The sequence below is a fragment of the Cherax quadricarinatus genome, chromosome 55, assembly GCF_038502225.1.
Source record: "Cherax quadricarinatus isolate ZL_2023a chromosome 55, ASM3850222v1, whole genome shotgun sequence".
In the NCBI taxonomy this organism is placed as follows: Eukaryota; Metazoa; Arthropoda; class Malacostraca; order Decapoda; family Parastacidae; genus Cherax; species Cherax quadricarinatus.
Window position 1 is genome coordinate 26242350 of NC_091346.1, and position 23705 is coordinate 26266054.

Below are 23705 nucleotides of genomic sequence, written 5' to 3' on the forward strand. Positions count from 1 at the left end.
GGTGTAACTCAGGTCGTGTTCACTCGAATGTTACATCTGCTAACGACGTTGTTAGATCTTGAGTTTCTTGTACTTATAGTATTTCCATTCATAATTGATAACGTGTTCATTAACATTGTTCTTTAATTTTTGCCTTAACAAATTTCCCTATCAAATTAATAGTAATTAGTACAAAAGTCTTAAATCCGTGGGGGCCATTCACCTCATCACATATTACTGAATATCAGAAGAGGCGTTATATAAACAAAAGCAGTCCTAAAGTCTCATTTTACACACTTAACGCATCCACTAAGTATCCGTCCCTGGTGCAGATGGAGTACGACGCGGTGGTGAAGGCGACGAGTGAGGTGTCTGGAGTGCAGATCAGTGCCAACGTGGAGCGGGTGGCACTGTACCTCGTGGCTCGGTACGATCTCTACACCAACACAGCCGATATTGACCAATTCATCATTACAGAATTTGGGTAAGATTTTTTGTAGCAGCGGCTGCTGTTACTCCAACTGTTTTATTAGTTGTCATTTTTATTAAAGTAATAAAAAAGCGTTGAACTCGCACGGGTCATGTAGCGCCTGACGCCAGAGGTGTGACGGCGAGGGAACCAACAGGTGAAGGTGTGCGACGTGTGATATGATTAAATTCGGCTCAGTAATCTAGTTTCGTTTAATAAACCATAAAATCTGTTGGTGGCACTATCGGGGGGGGGGAGCATTCAGTGAGGACGTTGACAGATGACAAATGAACCATACGTACTCTTTGATAAAAGTACTCATACACCATGTCAGTTCATAAAAAGCACTTTCCTCCACTCCCATCTAACACGTTCTCCCACTCCCGATATCCATCTATTTCTTGCTGGGACGACGACTGCCCCGCCTTTCCTCTAAGATCATTTTACCCTCCTAGTCATCCTATTATGCTTCATCCTTTCTAGGTCCTAACCACCTCAACCCCTCATCTACCCCTTTCAGTAATACTTATGGTAACCCAACACCTAATTTCAAGGCTGAGAATTCTCTGCATAGTATACACACCACACATGCTCCCAAACATAACATTTCTACTGCCTCCAGTCTCCTCGTTGAAACATTCAAAATCCATGCCTCACAACCATACAATAGTGTTGGTTCCCCTATACTTTGGTACATTATTTTTTCTTTTCTATCATGGATAAAGTTCTTGGTCTCCATAGATGCCTCAATGCACCACATACGTTTTTCCTCTCATTTCTAGTTCACCCAGTCTTTCATAGACCCATATGCTACCAAGTCCACTCACAAATATCTAAACCTTTACTTCCTCCTTACTACCTTCCTCCAGTTTGATATTCAATATTTTATTGCCTATTTTGTTGTTGCTCATTATCTTCTTGTTTCCTATGTTTACTTTTAATTTCGTCTACCAACCTTTACAGCTTCTCTTCAGAATCTCTCACAAAAGTCATAGGCAAAAAGCAATTGAAACTAACTCCCACTTTGTATTATATTCGTCTTTTAAACCATAACTTTTCCCAACATCCTATTACAACTCCATCTGTAAATGCTAAACATGGTGACATCACATACTTATTTAAAGCCTACTTTCACCGGGAAATTCTTCCCTCTACTACATCAACATAAAAACACTCGACTGCTTTTAATAATCTGTAGCCTATTTTTTTTTTTATATTTTATTTAAAAACACAGGATACAGTAGACATGTATATCACACAATTGACGTGATCACAAAACATGAAACATTTACAAAGAAAACAAAAATTCCTTATAATTAACAAATACCATACATCAAAAATTACTACTATCCTACCCTACTTACGTGCCCTTAACTCATATGACTGTATATACAAAACTTTCTATGTGCACTAATGCTTTGGCCTCTCAATTTATATTGTAATATTAGCATTTAATACACCAAAACATTCTGTAGCTATTCATCCCCGAATTTTTGTATTTTGTATTTATAACCCCTCAGTATACAATATACTTGTATATCATACACGAGTGACTCAAATCACAAAATATGAAGACATATATAAGTGCTACAACATCCGCATGACTAACAAAAAAACTCTAAAATTTTTTTTTAAAACAGTCTAAAAGATAAAATAAAAATTAATTAATTAGCTCCTAATCCTTCATATAATTATAATCTCATTGCCGAGAGACTCGCCGCACTTACAACTTCGTGCAGGCGCATGCTACCTCCCCCCCTTTTTCCTTTTATCTCTCACCACCTATCCTAATTACAGGGTTACACAGGGTTATACTGTACGTCCATCAAAAACAATATACATTAATATGTCAGCAAGTGTACATGGCCTTGGGTCCCAGGTAGGACATCAATACCAGTACAGAATACAATGATATAATACTGAACATTATCATGGGAATAAAAATTCATCATGCACATACAATAGTCATATAATTAAAATATTGACATACAGGTTCATACGTGTTCCGTCCTTATTTTTTCCGCAATAACACTAAAGAACAAAACCGGTTGACGAATCTTACTCAATCCCCATTATGGACATTGCACAATAAAATTGCTCACTCCTAACCAATACCTCACAATTCATCATTCATCATTGTTCGCATCGCTGTTGGGCCGTGCGGACGCACTGCGCAGTAGCTCCTACTACACCTGGTTACTGCGCATTTTCACTGTTCAGACATGGCGGAGTACACCGGCAGGAGAATTAATACAGTCTGCATTGAGCTGTTGAAGGGTTCTCTGAGCCCTGATTCGACGAACGTCCTTCTTCCTGCGATTATTAGGGATTTATATGGAATCCCTAATGAGGAGCTGTATGGTGTGGCTCTTAATGGGATGAGACGAGTTTTTGTGAAGTTCCTGAGGACTAGTTACTACAGCAGTGTGGTGGAGGAGTATCAGGAACGCCGAATGTGCCTCAACTCGACGTTGGATGTATGCATGCATGACGTGTCTACTTACTACACGTGGGTACGAGTGAGGAATGTACCCTTTGAGGCAACTAAGTTTAGTATAGTGGAAGTTTTTAGAAAATATGGAGTCATTCATGAAGCTAGAGGAGGGGTATGGCGGGATGGACCATATGAGGGCCTCCCGGAAGGGTCATACAACATCAAGATGACCTTGAAGACGCCTATACCTTCGTATGTCATGTTGACGGGTACCAGAAATCAGGTATATGTCTCGTATGTGGGGCAGAGGAGAACGTGTCGTCTTTGTGGCTCTTATGACCATATAGCGGCGCAATGTGCACGCAGAGTTGCCCCAGGGGTGTCAGCCCCGGTAGAGGAGGTCCAGCAAGCGAGTGTGGTGGAGGCGGCGAAGTCTGGGACTCCTCTATGGAGTGAGGAGGTGGAGAAGGAGGGTGAACAGATGGGGACGTGTGTCACTCTCCCGGTGGAGGATGGAGATCCTACTCCAACGCCTGTGGTGGTGGCGGAAGTGGTGGAGTCGACACAGGAGGTGTCCTTGGAGTCAGTGCTCCAGGAATTCTTGGAGGAGGCTTTGGTTGGAGAGGACATGGGTGGACGGACCAGTGAAAAGCAGCAATTGCAAGGGCAGAGAGAGAAGACGGAAGTAGCAGGGAATAATAGAAAGGATACACTTGTTGTGGCAGAGGTGCACAGGGAGGATGTACCTGAGGAAGAGATGGCTGTGGGAGGCAGCTCTAGGAAGCGGCCAGTGGGGTTGACTGAATTAGATGACGTTTTAACGCCTGGGCAAAGACCAGGTAAGAAGGCATGGGCAGAGGTGGTTCGCAAATCCCCTACAGGGGGGGGAGTACAGGAAAAATCGGGGGGGGAGAGACAAGGGGGGGTAGGGGGTCTTATTAAAAAATGTAATAAGGAAAGTGTGAGCAGCTTGAAGGGGAGTGTAAGCAAGCCACAGCGGCACAGAGGTAAGCCGCCTTTCCTTGACCATTCAGGTGTTTAACGTTAAATGCTAATGGCCTAAAGACTGAAGTAAAAAGGGTATGGTTGGAGTGGTTCCTCAAAAGGTATGACGTGGATGTTTGTTTCTTACAGGAGCATAACCATAAGTCAGGTAGTGAGTTGCGATTGAGAGGCTATAAGTTGTTTGTAAGCATGGCAATGCTTTTAAAGGGAGGAGTGGCTGTTTTAGTAAAGGAGACCAGTCCATTGCGAGTCATGGGGTGGGAGGAGGGGGGAGGGGGGAGGGTTGTTCGGGTGGATGGGTGGTGGGGGGAGAGCAGGGTATGTTTTGTGGGAGTTTATATGCCAGCGATTGGTAACGTGCGGATAAAAACAGACTTTGTTCGGGATGTATTGTTATACTATCTCAGGGGTTTACCTGCTATTGCGATAATTGGAGGTGATTGGAATTGTGTGATTAGGCATGCAGACGTCATACCTAGGGGGGCGGGGTGCGTGTTGGGTGTCTTACGGGATGCATTGCGTGATGTCGGGGTTGTAGATGTGGTCGGCAGGGGGGGGTTTCAGGTCGAGCACACCTATGTACAGGGGAGTTATGAGGCAAGGTTGGATAGGATTTATGTGAGGCAGGGGATAGGAGTGGAGAGGGTTAGAACAGTAGACGTGGGTTTATCTGACCACAGAGCAGTGTTGGCTGACCTTCGGGTGGATGGCATTCCGAGAATCTTTCAGAGTTACTGGAAATTAAATGTGAGGCTTTTACAGGAGGAAGATCAAGGTTGGTCCTTTCAGACATGGTGGAAAGGGTTTTGGGAGGCTAGGGATGAGGAGGTGGATTTGCTAGATTGGTGGGAGTTGCAGGCAAAGGTGCAGATTGCGGGATTTTTTAAGAAGAGGGGCAGGGAACGGGCACGATGGAGGTTTGGATTGCAGAATTATTTAGAGGGCCAGTTGAATGATTGTTATGGGGGGGTAGGGAGGGTGTGGGAGGAGTTATGGGGGAACTTAGAAGTCGTTTAGTGGAGATGCATAATGAACGTTTTGATGCACTCAGGGTTAGGGCAGGATTGGAGGATGTACTAAAGGGTGATAGACCAACCGGGTATGTACTCCGAAAATTCAAAGACAGACAGTTGAGGAATACGGTGGCACATATTGTCGTGGAGGGAGGGGAGGGTTATGTGCAGGGACAGGGTCTCTCTGACACAGAGTTTATCAGTAGGTATGCTGATTTTTGGTTTACGGAGAAATGGAAGAGAAGGGGAGGGGTGGTTGGGTTAGAATCATTTAGAGCTATAGGGGTTCAGCAGGGTGTGGGGCAGGGGGATTGGGTTTTGTTGGAGGGAGGCATTACGGGGGCAGAGGTGGGGGAGGTGGTGAATGGGTTGAGTCAGGGGAAGGCACCGGGAATAGATGGGTTATCTAATGATTTTTACAGAGCACATTGGGAGGATCTCAGGGAGTGCCCAGTACCAACAATACCACCAGTCCGATAACATTCTTCTTTGCAAATATACAGGGTCTAAAGCCAGCAACAAACAACAAAATACCTTTCATCCGTGGACTGTTTGCAGAGGCAAAGGCAATGTTCGCGGCTTTCACTGAGACCCACATAAAGGATCACTTGGACAACGAAATATGGATCCCAGGTTACAACCTATACAGATGTGACAGAGTGAACAGGCAAAAGGGGGGGGTTGGCCTGTACATTGCAGAGTCACTTGTTTGCACAGAACTGCTAAATGCCTCAAATGATGTAGTGGAAGTTTTAGCAGTAAAGGTCGAGAACCAAAACCTAGTCATTGTGATAGTCTACAAGCCTCCGGATGCAACATCCCAGCAATTCCAGGAACAGCTGTTAAAAATTGACCACTGTCTGGAAAACCTTCCAGCTCCTGCACCCAACATCTTGCTCCTGGGGGATTTCAACTTAAGGCACCTAAAATGGAGGAATATAGCAAATAATATTGTTGCAGTAATAACACCAGGAGGCAGCTCTGATGAAAACTCACTCACGCGAGCTTTTAAATCTCTGCACAAAATTCAATTTAAACCAGCAAATAATGGAGCCTACTAGACTGGAGAATACACTAGACCTCATCTTCACTAACAATGATGATCTGATAAGAAATATCACCATATCAAAAACAATATACTCAGATCACAACATAATTGAGGTTCAGTCATGTATGCGCGGAGCCCCAGACCGACATAATGAGATTAGTCACGAGGGAGCATTCACCAAATTCAACTTCAATAACAAAAACATAAAGTGGGACCAAGTAAACCAAGTCCTAACCGATATAAGCTGGGAAGATATACTAAGCAACACAGACCCCAACTTATGCCTAGAACAGATTAACTCGGTAGCACTCGATGTATGCACAAGGCTTATTCCTCTAAGAAAAAGGAGGAGTAGATGTAAAACAGAAAGAGACAGGCGCTCCCTTTACAGGCGACGGAAAAGAATAACAGAGCGGCTAAAAGAGGTCAATATATCTGAAATGCGTAGGGAGACACTGGTCAGAGAAATAGCAAGCATCGAACTTAAGCTAAAAGAATCCTTTAGGAGTCAGGAATCGCGGGAAGAACTAAAAGCCATAAATGAAATCGAAAGAAACCCAAAGTATTTCTTCTCCTATGCCAAATCAAAGTCGAGAACAACGTCCAGTATTGGGCCCCTACTTAAACAAGATGGGTCCTACACAGATGACAGCAAGGAAATGAGTGAGCTACTCAAGTCCCAATATGACTCAGTTTTTAGCAAGCCGCTAACCAGACTGAGAGTCGAAGATCAAAATGAATTTTTTATGAGAGAGCCACAAAATTTGATTAACACAAGCCTATCCGATGTTATCCTGACGCCAAATGACTTCGAACAGGCGATAAATGACATGCCCATGCACTCTGCCCCAGGGCCAGACTCGTGGAACTCTGTGTTCATCAAGAACTGCAAGAAGCCCCTATCACGAGCCTTTTCCATCCTATGGAGAGGGAGCATGGACACGGGGGTCGTCCCACAGTTACTAAAAACAACAGACATAGCCCCACTCCACAAAGGGGGCAGTAAAGCAACAGCAAAGAACTACAGACCAATAGCACTAACATCCCATATCATAAAAATCTTTGAAAGGGTCCTAAGAAGCAAGATCACCACGCATCTAGAAACCCATCAGTTACACAACCCAGGGCAACATGGGTTTAGAACAGGTCGCTCCTGTCTGTCTCAACTATTGGACCACTACGACAAGGTCCTAAATGCACTAGAAGACAAAAAGAATGCAGATGTAATATATACAGACTTTGCAAAAGCCTTCGACAAGTGTGACCATGGCGTAATAGCGCACAAAATGCGTGCTAAAGGAATAACAGGAAAAGTCGGTCGATGGATCTATAATTTCCTCACTAACAGAACACAGAGAGTAGTCGTCAACAGAGTAAAGTCCGAGGCAGCTACGGTGAAAAGCTCTGTTCCACAAGGGACAGTACTCGCTCCCATCTTGTTCCTCATCCTTATATCCGACATAGACAAGGATGTCAGCCACAGCACCGTGTCTTCCTTTGCAGATGACACCCGAATCTGCATGACAGTGTCTTCCATTGCAGACACTGCAAAGCTCCAGGCAGACATCAACCAAATCTTTCAGTGGGCTGCAGAAAACAATATGAAGTTCAACGATGAGAAATTTCAATTACTCAGATATGGTAAACATGAGGAAATTAAATCTTCATCAGAGTACAAAACAAATTCTGGCCACAAAATAGAGCGAAACACCAACGTCAAAGACCTGGGAGTGATCATGTCGGAGGATCTCACCTTCAAGGACCATAACATTGTATCAATCGCATCTGCTAGAAAAATGACAGGATGGATAATGAGAACCTTCAAAACTAGGGAGGCCAAGCCCATGATGACACTCTTCAGGTCACTTGTTCTATCTAGGCTGGAATATTGCTGCACACTAACAGCACCTTTCAAGGCAGGTGAAATTGCCGACCTAGAAAATGTACAGAGAACTTTCACGGCGCGCATAACGGAGATAAAACACCTCAATTATTGGGAGCGCTTGAGGTTCCTAAACCTGTATTCCCTGGAACGCAGGAGGGAGAGATACATGATTATATACACCTGGAAAATCCTAGAGGGACTAGTACCGAACTTGCACACGAAAATCACCCACTACGAAAGCAAAAGACTTGGCAGACGATGCACCATCCCCCCAATGAAAAGCAGGGGTGTCACTAGCACGTTAAGAGACCATACAATAAGTGTCAGGGGCCCGAGACTGTTCAACTGCCTCCCAGCACACATAAGGGGGATTACCAACAGACCCCTGGCAGTCTTCAAGCTGGCACTTGACAAGCACCTAAAGTCAGTTCCGGATCAGCCGGGCTGTGGCTCGTATGTTGGTTTGCGTGCAGCCAGCAGCAACAGCCTGGTTGATCAGGCTCTGATCCACCAGGAGGCCTGGTCTCAGACCGGGCCGCGGGGGCGTTGACCCCCGGAACTCTCTCCAGGTAAACTCCAGGTAAACTCCAGTGGCGGTTTTGAATTATATGATGAAAAGTGGTAGAATGGCGAAAACACAGAGAACTGGGGTTGTTGTTTTGGTGCCAAAGAAGGGGGGAGAGGAGAAGGGTTTGGGAGATTATCGTCCGTTGTCGTTAATGTGTACGGATTACAAAATTTTTGCGAAGGTATTGGGTAACAGATTAAAGAAGGTAATTGGGAGTAGAGTACATGAGGGGCAGTATGGGATACCGGGACGGACTATGAAGAATGGCCACAGTGTGATAAGGGATTTTATAGAGAACTGCCAGGGAGGGGGCGTCCTTGGATTGGATTGGGCTCAGGCCTATGACTGTGAAGAGGGACTTTTTGTGGGGTTGTTTGGAGAAATTGGGTTTTGGAGGGGGGGTAGTGAGGTGGGTGCGCACTCTGTATGAGGGGGCTGTCATGAGGGTGCAGGTTAATGGTAAGCTGGGGGGGGAGGTGATGATGGAACAGGGATTAAGGCAGGGTTGCCCGCTGTCGCAGTTGCTCTTTGCATGTGTGCAACATCCTTTCTTTGAGGCTGTGGAGGCAGAATTGCAGGGGGTAGGGGGGGGAAGACTGGGGGGAATAGTAGGTTATGTAGATGACACAACTGTGTTAGTTACGAGTGGGGAGGCTTTAAGAAGGGTGGGTGAGGTGATAAGGAGTTTTGGGAAGCTTTCAGGAATGGCAGTTAATTTAGCAAAGTCTAGGTTATTGGAAGTAGGAACATGGGTTGGGGGGAGATTGGGGGAGGAGATGGGATGGATGATTTGTGACAGAATTAGGGTGTGTGGGATATGGTATATGAAGCAGTTGCAGGAATGTATGAGGCTTAACTCAGAAACAGTCACGAATAGGGTTATAGGTAAGTTAAAAGGTTTGAGGGTCAGTGAAGTGGCGTTACAGCAGAGGGCGTTGGTAATTAACTCGGTGGTGTATAGTAAGGTCTGGGGTGTGGCGGAGGTGTTCCCTTTGAGGGTGCAGGATATACAGGAAATACAGAGGAGGGTGTTGAGGTTTGTGTGGGGGTTTGGGAGGGCCTGGTTGTCCAAGGATGTGGTCATGACGGAGGTGAAACGGGGGGGTCTAGGATTGTTGGCCTTAGGGCCTAGGGTAATGGCAATATATATCAAGCAGAGGTATCTAAGAGTGGGGGGGGGAGAGGGGTGTTAGGGTGGATAGGGTGATGAGGGATGCTAGAAACTGGTGGTGTGGTAGGGATTTGAGAAAGTGTGAAGATGTAATAAGATTCATGTTGACAGTGGGGCAGGTTAAAAGTTTGAAGGTAAACACGGTGGTGGGTGTGGTGTGGGGAAGGGGTGTATTGCAGGGGGTCGCAGTATACCCCATGTATAACTGGAGGGTCATATGGGGGGAGTTCAGGAAGATTAGGATACCAGCACGGGTTAGGGAGATGGTATACCGTTTTCTCATGGGTGTGGTTGCATCTAAGCACATGTTGCATAAGATGGGGTTGGTGAGAGAGGCAACATGTTTATTCTGTGGGGAGGAGGAAACTGCCTATCATGTGGTATATTTTTGTTCATCTTTGGGCATGGTGAGAGTCTGGATGGCGGGGGTTATTAGGTTGTTGGGGGGGGGGGGGAGTTGGTCTTTTCTAAGGTCTTTGTCGATGGATGTTAGTGGGGTTGAAAGTGACGTGGGGAGGGCTTTGATGTATGTTATGGCAGATTATTTGCACGTTTCTTGGGGTATGAGGCAGATTACAGGGCAGTTGAGGATAAAAGTGTTAGCAGCAAGGTTCTTTAGGACAAGGTGTAGGAATAGATTAATATATGGGGGAAGATGGGAATCAAGTTTTTCGGTAGGTTATCGTAATCTCACTGTAGCACAACTTCTCAGGGAACAGGGGGGGGGGGGGCAAGGGACGGGTCTCCTTTAATGTGAGGGGGGCGGTGTAAGGTTGTGCAAGTAGTGTGGAAGGTGATGAGAGAGTGAGCTAGTGAGTGCGTACATTCGTGAACTGGTTATGTTCCTGAGGTTTATTTGGATTTGCGTTCAGTACCATGGTTTCATTCAATAACACCTGGAACGTCATACAATTACATTTTTTGGTTTGGGGATATTATTGCACTCATTGTCAAGGATAGGTGGCTTACGCAGCTGTTATGGTGTTTTATGTCAGGCAGTACTAAACATGTACAAAAATGGTACTGCCAGTACTGCCTCTTTATTGATATGAGATGTGTTAAAAAATTAAAATAAAGCAAGGAAACACTGTACGTCAAGAGTACGTTAGTATAGGATGATGTTTGTTTATTTGTAGTTTTAAACACTTTCATGATAAAAAAGTAATTTCCTTTCAAATTGTACTCCTATATAGAAGAAGTTTGTAATACTTTTCACACATTCATGTAGTGAATTTACAATGTCAAGGATGTTTAATTTGTGTGTCAGATAGGGATAGAATTTTATGCAAGTTTGATCTTAAGCCAGGATTTAGTTAGTTGTAGAGGAATGTTTCAATATGATAATTCTAGTCTGGGATTATATTTAATACTTATATAAGCTATTTTCTAAACGGAGCCAGCATGTAATGTATTCTCTTATATTTTACGAGTAAACTCCATGTTATGCAATGTAATGACAGTTTGAAGTTCATGGTTGATGCTTTATTATTATTGATATTAAAAATTGTGGGTGTATATCCTTCCGCTTATACAGGTGTGTATAGCAATGTAATGTCCATATTTGTTTGCCTATGTACTTTTATATTTTTGTGATTTGTTTTGTTTTTGCATTACCAACTTTTGGTAAATACTCATGAGGGTTTAATGAGGTGAGGGTATAACCCTAATTGTTAGGATCCTTAAGGTATTTCTTAGAACGGTGCATGTAAATAATTTTTGTCTGCACTGGCTTTATTAATTATTGTAAGAGGAGGAGTTTTGTAGGACATGTTGTTGGATGTGTAGCTGGTGGTAATATGGCTTCAGCTATAGTGTTATTTAAGTACGTGGATTTGATTTGTTTTATAGTATTTAATGGTTAACATGTCTTTGGTTATGTGACGTATGAATAGCATATATGTATATGTGTATTGTGTTTTTTAAATAAAATATAAAAAAAAATTCATCATAATATTCATATGTCATTACAACGCGCACACATACATGGTTAGGTACACTAGAGAAAGATGCCATTTATGTGATAATAAAATTGACGAAGCCTGACGCTACAAAGATCATGAATTCATGAATAAACACAGCGAACCTAAGTAACAATTCAAATTTTGTTGACAGCAATGAAATGTACCTGGGTTAAATGCAACCCAAAACTGTAGTTAACACCGGATTCCTGCTATTAACCAACCACTAACTTTTATACCGAAAAGCAGAAATTTTCTACCACAAAGCAACTATGCAGGGTCACAGCACCTCACAAACATAAGTTGAACAACGATTAAGTTTAACTTGGGTGCAAAATTAAGATCATTCTGCGCTAAACCCGAGATCCCAAGATTTAGTTATCATGGTTTAAAGATTATCCTGTATGCAGTGAACATAACCATAGGTTTCCAAATTCATCAAGTATCTCCTTCCCACTCCATTCATAGCCCTCCCACCATCCACACAACAAAGGAGCTTAAACCAACCTACCCTCATGCATCCCCCGGTAGGAGACCAACCCTTTGCCCGCCCCCTGGGTTCATGAGGAGGAGGCCCCCCACAGTGAGATTCCGGTAACCCTCCGAAAAGCTAATTACCCACCGCCCCCCATAGACTTGCCTATTCCTACACATCGTTCTATAAAATCTCGCTGCTAACGCTTTTATTCTCAACTCTCCCCGAACCTCCCTCATCCCCCAAGATACATGTAAATAATCCGTCATGACATACATTAAAGCCCTACCCACATCACCCGGCACCCCAGTTACATCCAACATTAAAGCCCTTAGGAATGGCCATTTCCCCCCCCCCCCAAAAAAAAAAAAAAAGTCTGATAACGCTCACCATCCATAACCTCACACCCTCCAAAGAGGGACAAAAAAATACCGCATGAAAAGCCGTTTCGGTGTCCCCACAGTGCAAGCATGAGTCCTCTCTTACAAGACCCATTTTACACAACACATCCCTAGAGGCTAAAATTCCCATTAGAAAACGATATACTAACTCCCGTACCCCCGCTGGTATTCTAAGCAAGCCAAACTTCCTCCATATGCTCGTCCAGTCATGTTGGATATACAGCAAGCCCCTGTAAGACACCCGTACCCACCACAGCACCCACCATCCGTTTGACCTTTAATTTGGACACCTGTTCTACATTCAATAAAACCCTCAACATGTCTTCAAAATACCTCAAATCCCTTCCACACCACCATCTTTGTGCATCCTCCATTACCCTACCTACCCTGACTCCCCGGTTCCCCCCAGTCCGGATATATCTTTGTTTAATATATAAAGCCATTACTCTATGACCCAATGCCATCAGGCCAAGACCCCCACGTCTCACATCCGTCATCACCACGTCCTTGCTCAACCATGTCCTCCCAAACCCCCACACATACCTTAGAACCTTCCTCTGGATTTCTGCAATATCCTGTGCTCTTAAAGGGAACACCTCAGCCACTCCCCACACCTTACTGTAAACCAGAGAGTTGACCACTAAAACTCTCTGCTGTAATGTTACGTCCCTAGCCCTTAAGCCTCCAAGCCTACCCAAAACCCTGCTCGTAACTAATTCCGAATTTATCTTCCTACTATCCTGCACTTCCGCCATGTACCATACTCCACAAACCCTAATTCTGTCCACTACTGACCATCCCAACCCCTCCCCCAAGCTCCCGCCTATCCAATCCCCCACCTCTAATAGTCTCGACTTCATTAAATTAACTCTCATACCCGTAGCATCCCCAAATATCTGAATGACTCCACCAACTTTCCTTAGATCTTCCTCATGCATTACCAGAACTGTAGTATCATCTACATACCCAACAATACCCCCCTGCCCACCCCCCATTATCCCCTGTCCATTCATCACCTCATCCACTAGCCCATAAAATGGATTCTGTACGCAGGCAAACAATAACTGAGAGAGTGGACAACCCTGCCTCAAACCTCTCTCCATCAGTACTGGGTCCCCCAACTTACCATTAACCTGTACCCTAATAACCGCTCCCTCATACAAAGTTTGCACCCATCTCACCACCCTCCCCCCCAACCCAACTTTTCCAAACAAACTTTTATAAAATCCCTATTCATACAATCATACGCACTAGCCCAATCTAAACCGAGTATTCCCCCTCCGGTGCAGCTCTCAATAAAATCCCTTATGTGACTATGCCCATCCCTCATACTTCTTCCCGGGATGCCAAACTGTCCCCCATGTATCACTGATCCTAGAACCTTCTTCAGTCTATTGCCCAGAATTTTAGCATAAATTTTATAATCTGCACACATTAAGGATATCGCTCTATAATCACTCAGTACTTTCCCTTCCTTCTTCTTCGGCACCAACACAACGATCCCGGTTTTCTGTGTCTTCCCCATCCTCCCACTGCTCCACATATAATTCAAGACCTCCACTAAACCATACCTAATGCATTCCCAATAAACTCTATAAAAATCATTCGGTATTCCATCAGTGCCCGGCGTCTTACCCTGACTCATCCCGTAAACCGCCTCCCCCACCTCCTCCTCACTAATACTACCCTCAGCATTTCCTGTTCCTGTTGTCCCAATACTCTGCATAACCCCAAATACCTCCTCACTGGCAACTTCCTTGTTCCTCCTCCATTTCTCCCTAAACCAATAATCAGCATAAACGCTAATGTCATCCGTATCGGTAAGGCCTTGACCCACCACATAACCCCCCCTCCCCCCATCAGCGACCACTAGATGCGCTATGGTAGTCACTATCTGCCTTTCCCTAAATTTTCTCAGGACATAACCTCATCGTCGATCACCCTTTAACACCACCTCTAACCCTGCCCTAACTCTAATGGCGTTAAACCTTTCATTATGTAACTCTTCAATCCTACTCCTTAAACCATCCACATCCCCTCGCATACCTTCCTTACCCCCCCCCCGTCGTAAACAGCATTCAGCTGTCCCTCCAGGTAGTTTTGCAAACCATATCTCCACTGTGCCTGTTCCCTTCCACGTATCCTGAAAAACTCTGCGATTCTTGTCTTAGCCCGCATCTCCCACCAGTCAAGCAAATCCATCTCACCATCCCTACCATCCCAGAAATGTCTCCACCATTCCTCAAAGGAAGAGCCGTCATCCCCATCCTGCAGAAGCCTCACATTCAATTTCCAATACCCAGCATATATGCGTACTATACCATCCACCAGCAGATCAGCTATCACCGCCCTGTGATCCGAAAAACCGACATCGAAAGCCCTCACCCTCTCCACACCAATCCCCTGCATCACATATATCCTATCTAACCTCGCCTCATAATTCCCAGGAATGAACGTGTGCTCCACCCCATACTCCCCCCTCCCCATCACATCTACAACTCCTACATCCCTTAACACATCCCGTAGAGCACCCAAGACACATCCCGCCCCCCTCGGCGACACATCCCCATACCTAATCACACAGTTCCAATCACCCCCAAGTACAGTTATGGAAGGTAAACCCCGCAAATAATACATCAAAACATCACGAACAAAATCAACTTTCACTCTAACATTGTTGCCTGCCGGCATATAAACACCAATGAAACACTCTCCCCACCCCCCAGTGCCCATCTACCCTTACAACCCTCCCCCCTCCTCCCAACCCATGACACGCAATGGGCTGGTCTCCTTTACAGCCACTGCCACCCTTCCTTTTAATTGCAAAGCATTACTGACAAATAGGTTATAACCCCGCAAACGTAATTCACACCCTAACCTATGATTATGCTCGTGCAAAAAACATACATCTACATCAAACCTTCGTAAAAACCATTCTAACCAAACCCTTTTTACCTCAGATTTAAGACCATTTACATTTATTGTGACACACTTGAACTTCACAGAAAAGGCGGCTTACCCCTATGCCGCTGTGTCTTACTCAATTCACCTTTCATAGTACCTGTACCATTTTTATCATTTTTCCTAACCTGTCCACCAACCCCTCCTTGCCCTCCCCCACTGAGCTTCCCCGGTACACCCCCTCCCCTGCTTGCCTTCTCCCCCACAGCTACCCATGACTTCTTCCCAGGTCTCTGCCCAGGTGTTAAAACCTCATCGAGGTCCAAGGCACCCGCAGTCCGTTTGCGTGAGCTCTCACTCACACACATCTACCTCCTGCGAGTCCTCCTGATGGACTTCCACCACCACTTCCCTGTCCTCTGTCATTCCGCAAACCCTCCACCTGTCCCTGCTGCTCATCCATCAGCTGCACCTCGCTTAACTTCTCGGGTCCGTCCTCCCCGGCCTCCGGCTCGTCCAAGAACTCCTGCAGCACTGCTGCCAATTTCCTCTCCTGGGTAGACTCTTCCACGTCCACCCTTCCCTCAGGCGATTGGGGCCTCTCCCCTGTCACCTCCGGGAGGGTAACACATGTCCCCATCACCTCTTCCACCTTGTCCACCTCCTCACTCCAGAGATTCGTCTTCTGTCCATCCGCAACCCCCAACTCCACATCCACGTTGCACGGTTGCTGTTCCACCATCCATGATAACGCCATCCTAGGGGCTTGCCTTCGAGGACACTGCGCCGCCATATACTCGTAAGAATCACATAATCGGCAAGTTTTCCTCTGCCCCACATAGTGGACAAATACCTGGGTCCTATAGCCTGTCAGCGTAACATAAGAGGGTATTGGCCGCCTCAATGACATCTTGAGGGTGCAGGACCCCTCGGGCAGCCCTTCAAATGGCCCATCCCTCCACACCCCCATACTATCCGTATGAACAGTTCCATAATTGCTGAAGGCTTCCTGAATGCCATACGACGTTGCCTCAAAGGGTACATTACGTACCTTTACCCACGTGTAATATTTTGAAACATCATGTAGACACACCTCTACTGTTGAGTTCACACTCATCTTCCTTTCCTGAAATTCATCCACAATCCTGGTGTAAAAGCCGGCTCTTGTAAACTTCACAAAAACCCTTGTCATTCCATTAAGGGCAACACCGTACAATTCATCGTTCGGTATCCCGTAATTATGGCCGATAACAGTACATGGATTGTCGCACTGCTTAACGTTCCTCGAACTAATTCAATACAGGCAGTATTCACTCTCCGGCTGATACGATCCGCCATGTTGGTGCCTAAGTCAAGCAGTCACCACCAGGTGGCGTGTAGGGAGACTCGAGAAGCGTCCTCTCTTTCCAGTGGTCGAGAGACGAATACATCCTTATTTAAAGCCTACTTTCACAGGGAAATTCTTCCCTCTACTACATCAACATAAAAACACTCGACTGCTTTTAATAATCTGTAGCCTATTTTATACACTTGCAGCATCTGCCAGTGCTCCACTATTCACCCTGTCATATGCCTCTTCTAAATAAATGGGACAAAAAAAAAAAGCTCCTGATCTTTATTTAAATTATTCACTTATATGATGGGATTTTGAACAATCCTTGCATACAGCCATAGCATGAGAATGTGACAATGTTCAAGAACGAATGAACACAAGGTTATAGTTCACGTGAACCTTAGAGAATGACAGGAAGATGCAATAGGAATCGGTGAAATCTTCCGAGGAGGGAATGAAAAGTAAGACGGGGGGGGGGGGGGTGAACGTAAAGATGAGGTAAAATAATGTTGCTGGAGCTTGAATGCGAAGGTTAGAGGCGTAATAAAGAAGGCGATGATTAAAACTAGTCTTGTTATAGTCTGATTGTTTTGTAGGTGGAATGACCGTAAAGGTCATGGAAGCTGACTAAATAACGGAGACGAGGACATCATGTCGATCTTTCAATAACAAATGTTTCTTTGTACGGAAGCTGTCAACCTGGAAAGATCGAAATGTCCCTAGACACGGGGGCGGCGCCAGAATTTCTATATTAGGAAGGGCCTTTAAGGTGGCTGTTTGGTTGAAAAAAAGGGGCTAGAAGACTTGTTTTGAAACCACCTTTTTTTTTTTTGGGGGGGGGGGACGGAATTTCGGGGGCTGAAGCCCCCCAAACCTAAGCAGAAAATGTTGAATGGGATCACGCTTAGAATATTGGGGAGGTTTGTGTAGTCTAGCTTAGGTAGCACAGGAGCTGAATGTAGACAAAGAAGGGTCTATCAGCTCCCCAAGTAAAACTGGCTAAAGTTTGAGGTTCAGCCAGGTATATGACGCACTTAGTGAGGTTCGGACCTCAGGATATTGGACGATTGAAGAGAAGGTAGATAAATCTGATCATATGTTGTTCAGGGTAACGGAACCATATCAGTATGAGTGGAGTTAGGGAATAATAGGACCCCGCGTAATTATTCAATTTTGTTATATAAAAAAAAAACACTTAAAACCATGCGAGGTGGCCCAGTTTGAACAGCATCAATAGCGTATAACATCTGTATAGCTGCTACAAACAGCCAGGCACGTTAAACATTCAGATGACCCAAATTGCCTAAAAAAAACTATAAAAGACTAGAAACTCGCACATTTCGACGTCACGAAACAATACACGTGTTCTTGTTGATCAAGCCACTGACCTGTGTCACACACGATATGGATCAACGTGCTATAAAAAGATTTTTGTTGACCTGATAGGGCTCTGTGTACGTTACAGTTGCTTGCATTTCGAGAGACAAACGTATTTGCATCAGTTTGGTCTTGCCATGGACTCGCTCAAAGGCGCAGTCCTAGCTAATTTGCATGTATAGAATCTTGAAATCAATCTTATTTTGCCAGCCATCCCCGACAGTCACCTGGTTATGCTACCATAAAATTTACACTTGGAAGAACCATCTACTATTCCTAGACGTGTTACTCCACACTGGCAGAGATACTTTTATGTGAAATGGACAGAAAACTTGTTTATAAGAATGAGTAGCTTCATTATTACTCCCGCCACGATAATAAACTAAAAGGGGCGTCGTGATAGGATTATTTCTAAGAGCAAACTGACAACACACTCACCTGTAAAGGAGCTTACATCATGCCTTGCAAAAAGTAATACGATTTTGTTTGGGCTTTTAACCCCGGAGGGTTAGCCACTCAGTAACACAAGAGAGGCAGTGCGTCATCGAGGACTGTCTTATTTAAGAAGAACAGAATAACATAAGAAAGAAGGAACACTGCAACAGGCCTACTGACCCATGCGAAGCAGGTCCATGCCGCCCCTCGGCCTAGGGCAATGACCACCTAGTCAGGTCATTAAGGAAGGAGCACGGCACCAGACCTGGTAGCCCAAGCTAGTCAGGTCCAACTCACACCCACCCACACTAACTCGTGTATTTATCCAACCTATTTTTAAAGCTACACAAGGTCTTAGCTTCTATGACGGTACTCTGGAGTTTGTTCCACTCATCCACAACTCTCTTACCAAACCAGCGCTTTCCTATGTACTTCCTGAATCTGAACTTTTCCAACTTGAAACCATTGCTGCGAGTTCTGTCTTGGCTGGATATCTTCAGCACGCTATTTACATCCCCTTTATTTATTCCTGTTTTCCATTTATACACCTCAATCATATCCCCCATAATTCTAAGCCTTTCTAGAGTGCAGATTCAGGGCCCTCAGTCTATCCTCATGGGGAAGATTTCTGATACATGAAATCAACTTTGTCATCATCCTCTGTACGTTTTCCAGTGTATTTATATCCATTCTGTAATACGGTGACCAGAACTGTGCAGCATAATCTAAATGAGGCCTAACCAAGGATATATAGAGTTGAACAACCTGAGAACTTCTATTATTTATACTTCTTGATATGAAGCCAAGGATTCTGTTATCTTTATTGCTAACACCTATGCACTGTTGTCTTGGTTTCAGATTACTGCTAACCAGAACTCCTAAATCCTTTTTGCAATCAGTAGTATTAAGATCTACACTATTCAGTTTATAAGTGGCATGGTTATTGTCCTGTCCAACATGTAGCACTTTGCATTTGCCTATATTAAACTGCATCTGCCACTTCTCCGACCACTGCATCAGTCTATTCAAATAATTCTGGAGTGCACTAATGTCCTCAATAGAATGAATTGGACGGCCTATTTTGGTGTCATCAGCAAATTTGCTTATGTCGCTATTTATTCCCTCATCTACATCGTTTATGTAAATTGTGAACAACAAGGGGCCCAACACTGACCCCTGTGGAACACCGCTTGTGACGTGTCCCCATTCTGATTTCTCCCCATTTATCCAAACTCTTTGCTGCCTATTTGTCAACCACGCCTCTACCCAGGAAATTTTTTTCCTCCTATTCCGTGTGCCTCAAGTTTCCTCAAAAGTCTCTGATGTGGTACTCTATCGAAACCCTTACTGAAGTCCATAGACACAATATCATATTCATTACCATGATCTACCTCCTCAAACACCCTAGCCAAAAAAGTTAGTAAATTCGTAAGGCAGGAACGCCCCTTAGTAAAATCATGTTGAGATTCATTTATCAATTTATGCCTATCAAGATGGCTACGAATTGCCTCTGCAATTGTTGATACCATAAATTTTCCCACTATGGAGGTAAGGCTTATTGGTCTATAGTTCGAAGCTAAGGACCTGTCACCTGCCTTGTAAATAGGTATTACATTTGCCATTTTCCACTTATCAGGCACTATGCCAGTTTTTAGTGACATGTTGAAAAGATTAGCCAAAGGTATGCTAAGTTCCTCTTTACATTCCTTTAACACCCTTGCAAACAGCTCATCAGAGCCTGGGGATTTGTTAGGTTTTAATTTCTCTTTGTCTGAGGACCATGTCACTAGTTACCGCAGTCGTGCGTAGTTTATTATCGTCCTGTTCTACATAATCTATTATTACTGGAATTTTGCTAGTATCTTCCTGAGTAAAAACTGAGAGGAAGTAAGAATTGAAAATTTCACGCATATCCCTATCACTGTCAGTGATCTGACCTGAGTTACTCTTAAGTGGGCCAGTCTTGTCTCTAATCTTACTTCTGTATACGTGAAAGAACTCTTTTGGGTTAGTCTTCGAATCCCTTGTGACCTTAGCCTCATAATCCCTTTTTGCTTTTCTTATTCTTTTTCTTTTATTTCTCTAATTGAATATATTTCTTAACTGCCCATCCCCTCTTTTGATACGTCTATATATGCCTCTCTTTTGACTAATGAGATGTTTTAATTTATTGTTCATCCATTTGGGATCATTTTTGTTAGATCTAAATTTCCCTACTCGGAACAAAAGTTGACTGAGCAGCTAGAACTATGCTCTGAAAAACGTCATATTGGCAACCAACACCAGCTACCTGATCCATAGTCAGATCATCCCAATTTAGCCCACCCAGGTAATTTTTCAGTCCCATGAAATCAGCCAATCCAAAGTCTGGGACAGACTTGATTGCAGTTTACTGGGTAATTCCATAATATATTGAAACTAAGTAATTTGTGATCACTTTCCCCAAGCTCATCATTAACCTCAAGATTATTAATTAGTGAATCTATGTTGGCAAGAACCAAGTCAAGCAGATTGTTTCCTTTAGTTGGTTCTGTCACAAACTGTTTTAAAAAGCAATCCTGAACTGTATCAAGAAAGTCACTAGACTCAAGATTTCCTGTCAAATTGTTCCAATCAGTTTGTCTAAAGTTAAAATCTCCCATTAACGCATTTTCATATCTAGACACCTTATGAATTTCGTCCCATAGCAGCTTACTGCACTCCCTATCAAGGTTTGGGGGCCTATATATCACACCCAAAATTAATTTTTCATACCCCTCGAGAAACTGCAGCCAAACAGATTGTGTCCGATGTTTCTATTCTTATATCGTGTCTAACGCAACAATTTAAATTATCTCCGACATACATCGCCACTCCACTACCCTTCCTGGTGATCCTGTCAGTATGGATTAGTTTATAACCCTGTATGTTGCATTCAGAAGGCATTTCTCTATCCTTCAAGTTGAACCAGGTCTCTGTTATAGCAATAATATCTATATTACCTGCACTTGCGAGTAATCTTAGCTCGTCTATCTTATTTCTTACTCCTACTATTTGTATAGTAAACCTTAAGGGAGCTAGTCACTCGTTGCCCTCTACTATCTTTGTTGATCAGTTGCTTTGCCTTTATTAGGAACTTTATTTTGAATATTGTCTTTTAAACATATCCCTGAGGTATCCCGGTAATATCTGCTGTTTCCAACAACAATGCTGCAGCCTGATTGTTTCCCACAAACACCCATACCTCAATAATCTATCCTGTACAAGTCAACAATTACCCCCTCAATCGAATTGGCTAATGCAACCACTCCAGCCCGAGAGATGAACCCCATCCATTGCATACATGTCATATTTGCCATAGAATTTGTCCCAATTATCAATGAATGGGATTGCAAGTTCCTTGCAGTACCTGTCTAGCCAGCAATTTATACCAATTGCCCTAGACATCCATTCATTGCCCACTCCCCTTCTAGGCAAGATGCTACATATGATAGGGATCCCTCCCTTAGACCTGACTACTTCTATGGCTGACCTGTACTTATCCAGTAGCTCCTGTCTCCTGCCCTTCCCAATGTCATTTCCACCAGCACTAAGACAGATAATGGGCTTGTTCCTATTACCTAACATCATAATATCCAACCTGTAGTAGTAGTAGTAGAAGAGGTAGTAGTAGTGGTAGAAGTGGGAAATAAGGAGGACGAGCCAGTAAATACAAAGGAAGGGGAGCACTGCAAGAGAGCTAGGTGCCCACTGAGGGAGAGCAAGCACACAGAGGTGCGTGAAAGGGGAAGTGGTGAAATAAATGAAGAAGGAACAGAAACACGAGACAGAAGAGAGAAAGACAACCCAGAGGAGAAAAGGAAAGAGGGAAGGGGAAGAGGGAGAAGAAGAAAAAGAAAAAGAAAAAGAAAAAGAAAAAGAAAAAAAATGAGGAGTCAGATTAAGTCACGGGTGTTCTGAAGTTTGGAGCATTTTACAATGTAGTGGGAGAGGAAGGCATCTACAGAGACGAAGCCAGGGCTAAGGTTCATACAAGGAAAGTTGTGTATTAGAGAGGATTCAACTAGACGGCGACTGTTCGAGTTGGAAGTAGGGAAGACAGTTTTAGCAGAAGACCAGTCAATAGGGTGGCTATGATCTCTGACGTGACAGAAAAGAGCATTGTTAGTGTCGGCAAGCCTAACACTATTTTTGTGCTCCCTAAGTCTGTCAGAAAGAGATCGACCAGTTTCTCCGAAGTATTGAAGAGGGCAGGAGGAGCAAGAAATAGAGTAGACACCAGGAACATCTGTAGAGGGAGGAGAGGTATGAACGAGATTAGTGCGAAGAGTGTTAGTCTGGCGGAAGGTAAGCTTGATGTTGAGATTAGAAAGACCGGAAATGTAGGGAAGGCAGAGGATAGAAGAGTTCCCAGGAGTTGAGAGTTTGGGAGAGAAGAAATTGCGTTTAGCATGTCCCCCTCGCCTATCACCTTCATGATATCTTCAATCGCTTTTTTCTCCTCCTGCTTTCTTTCATCATAAGTTTCCCCTTTAGCTTCGTCTAGCCCATAGACAAACACGGATCTTTCCCTTTCCACCTCCCACTGTGACTCCCATTGCATCCTCTGATGTGTTTTAGTTCCTTCCCGTGGAGTGTTCCTTCCTTCAGTCCCTTCCCTAGTTATGGCCCGTATGCTTCTTGGTTTATCCTTCCTGCTCACCTGCTCCTGGCCCCCACAGGTATCTGGTAAGGTCCTTGCACATGTCCTAGTTCCTTCAATGTCTTCCAACCTCTCATTCTGGCCTAGTGTGCTCCCTGTCTTTGTTTTGGCCCCATGTGGGTTTGACAGGACCTCTGCATACAGTTTAGTTTCCATGCTTCCTTCAGACCTGTTGTCTGTGTTTGATGTAGCCATTGCCGATGCTACTTCTGTAATATCTTTGTCTCTGTGCTGTTTCAGATGTCTCGGCTCCTCTTCTAATCTCTCTATCTTGATTTCTGCTGCTGTGCCCTGTTGCTTCCACCTTCTGCATTCTGCTGCTAACCTCTCTTCCATCTTCCTTTCCAGCTCGTCTAGTCTCCTTCCCCAGTCTTCCTCCCTTTTTTTGAGCTCTGTCTCCCATTCCTCCCTCCCAGATTCGTCCTTGGAGCCCCTTGTCCTCATCCTGGTTAGGGGGAGGGTAATAGATGGTTAGGAGAGGGGATGGATGGTTGTGGGGGAGGGGGAGGATGGTTATTGGAGGGGTAGAGATAGTTGGGGGAGGGGGTTAGATGGTTTGGGGGAGAGAGGGG

At 44.3% G+C, this 23705-nt stretch overlaps 1 protein-coding gene across 1 annotated transcript in view; it reads left to right on the plus strand.

The window, feature by feature from the left end:
- The window catches only part of LOC128698962 (uncharacterized), a 70429-nt gene that overhangs the window by 36730 nt on the left and 9994 nt on the right, over nucleotides 1–23705 (plus strand). Inside the window, exon 10 of the mRNA XM_053791419.2 lies at nucleotides 312–463. Coding sequence (XP_053647394.1) covers nucleotides 312–463 — 152 coding nt within the window. The remainder of the gene's footprint in view (nucleotides 1–311; nucleotides 464–23705) is intronic.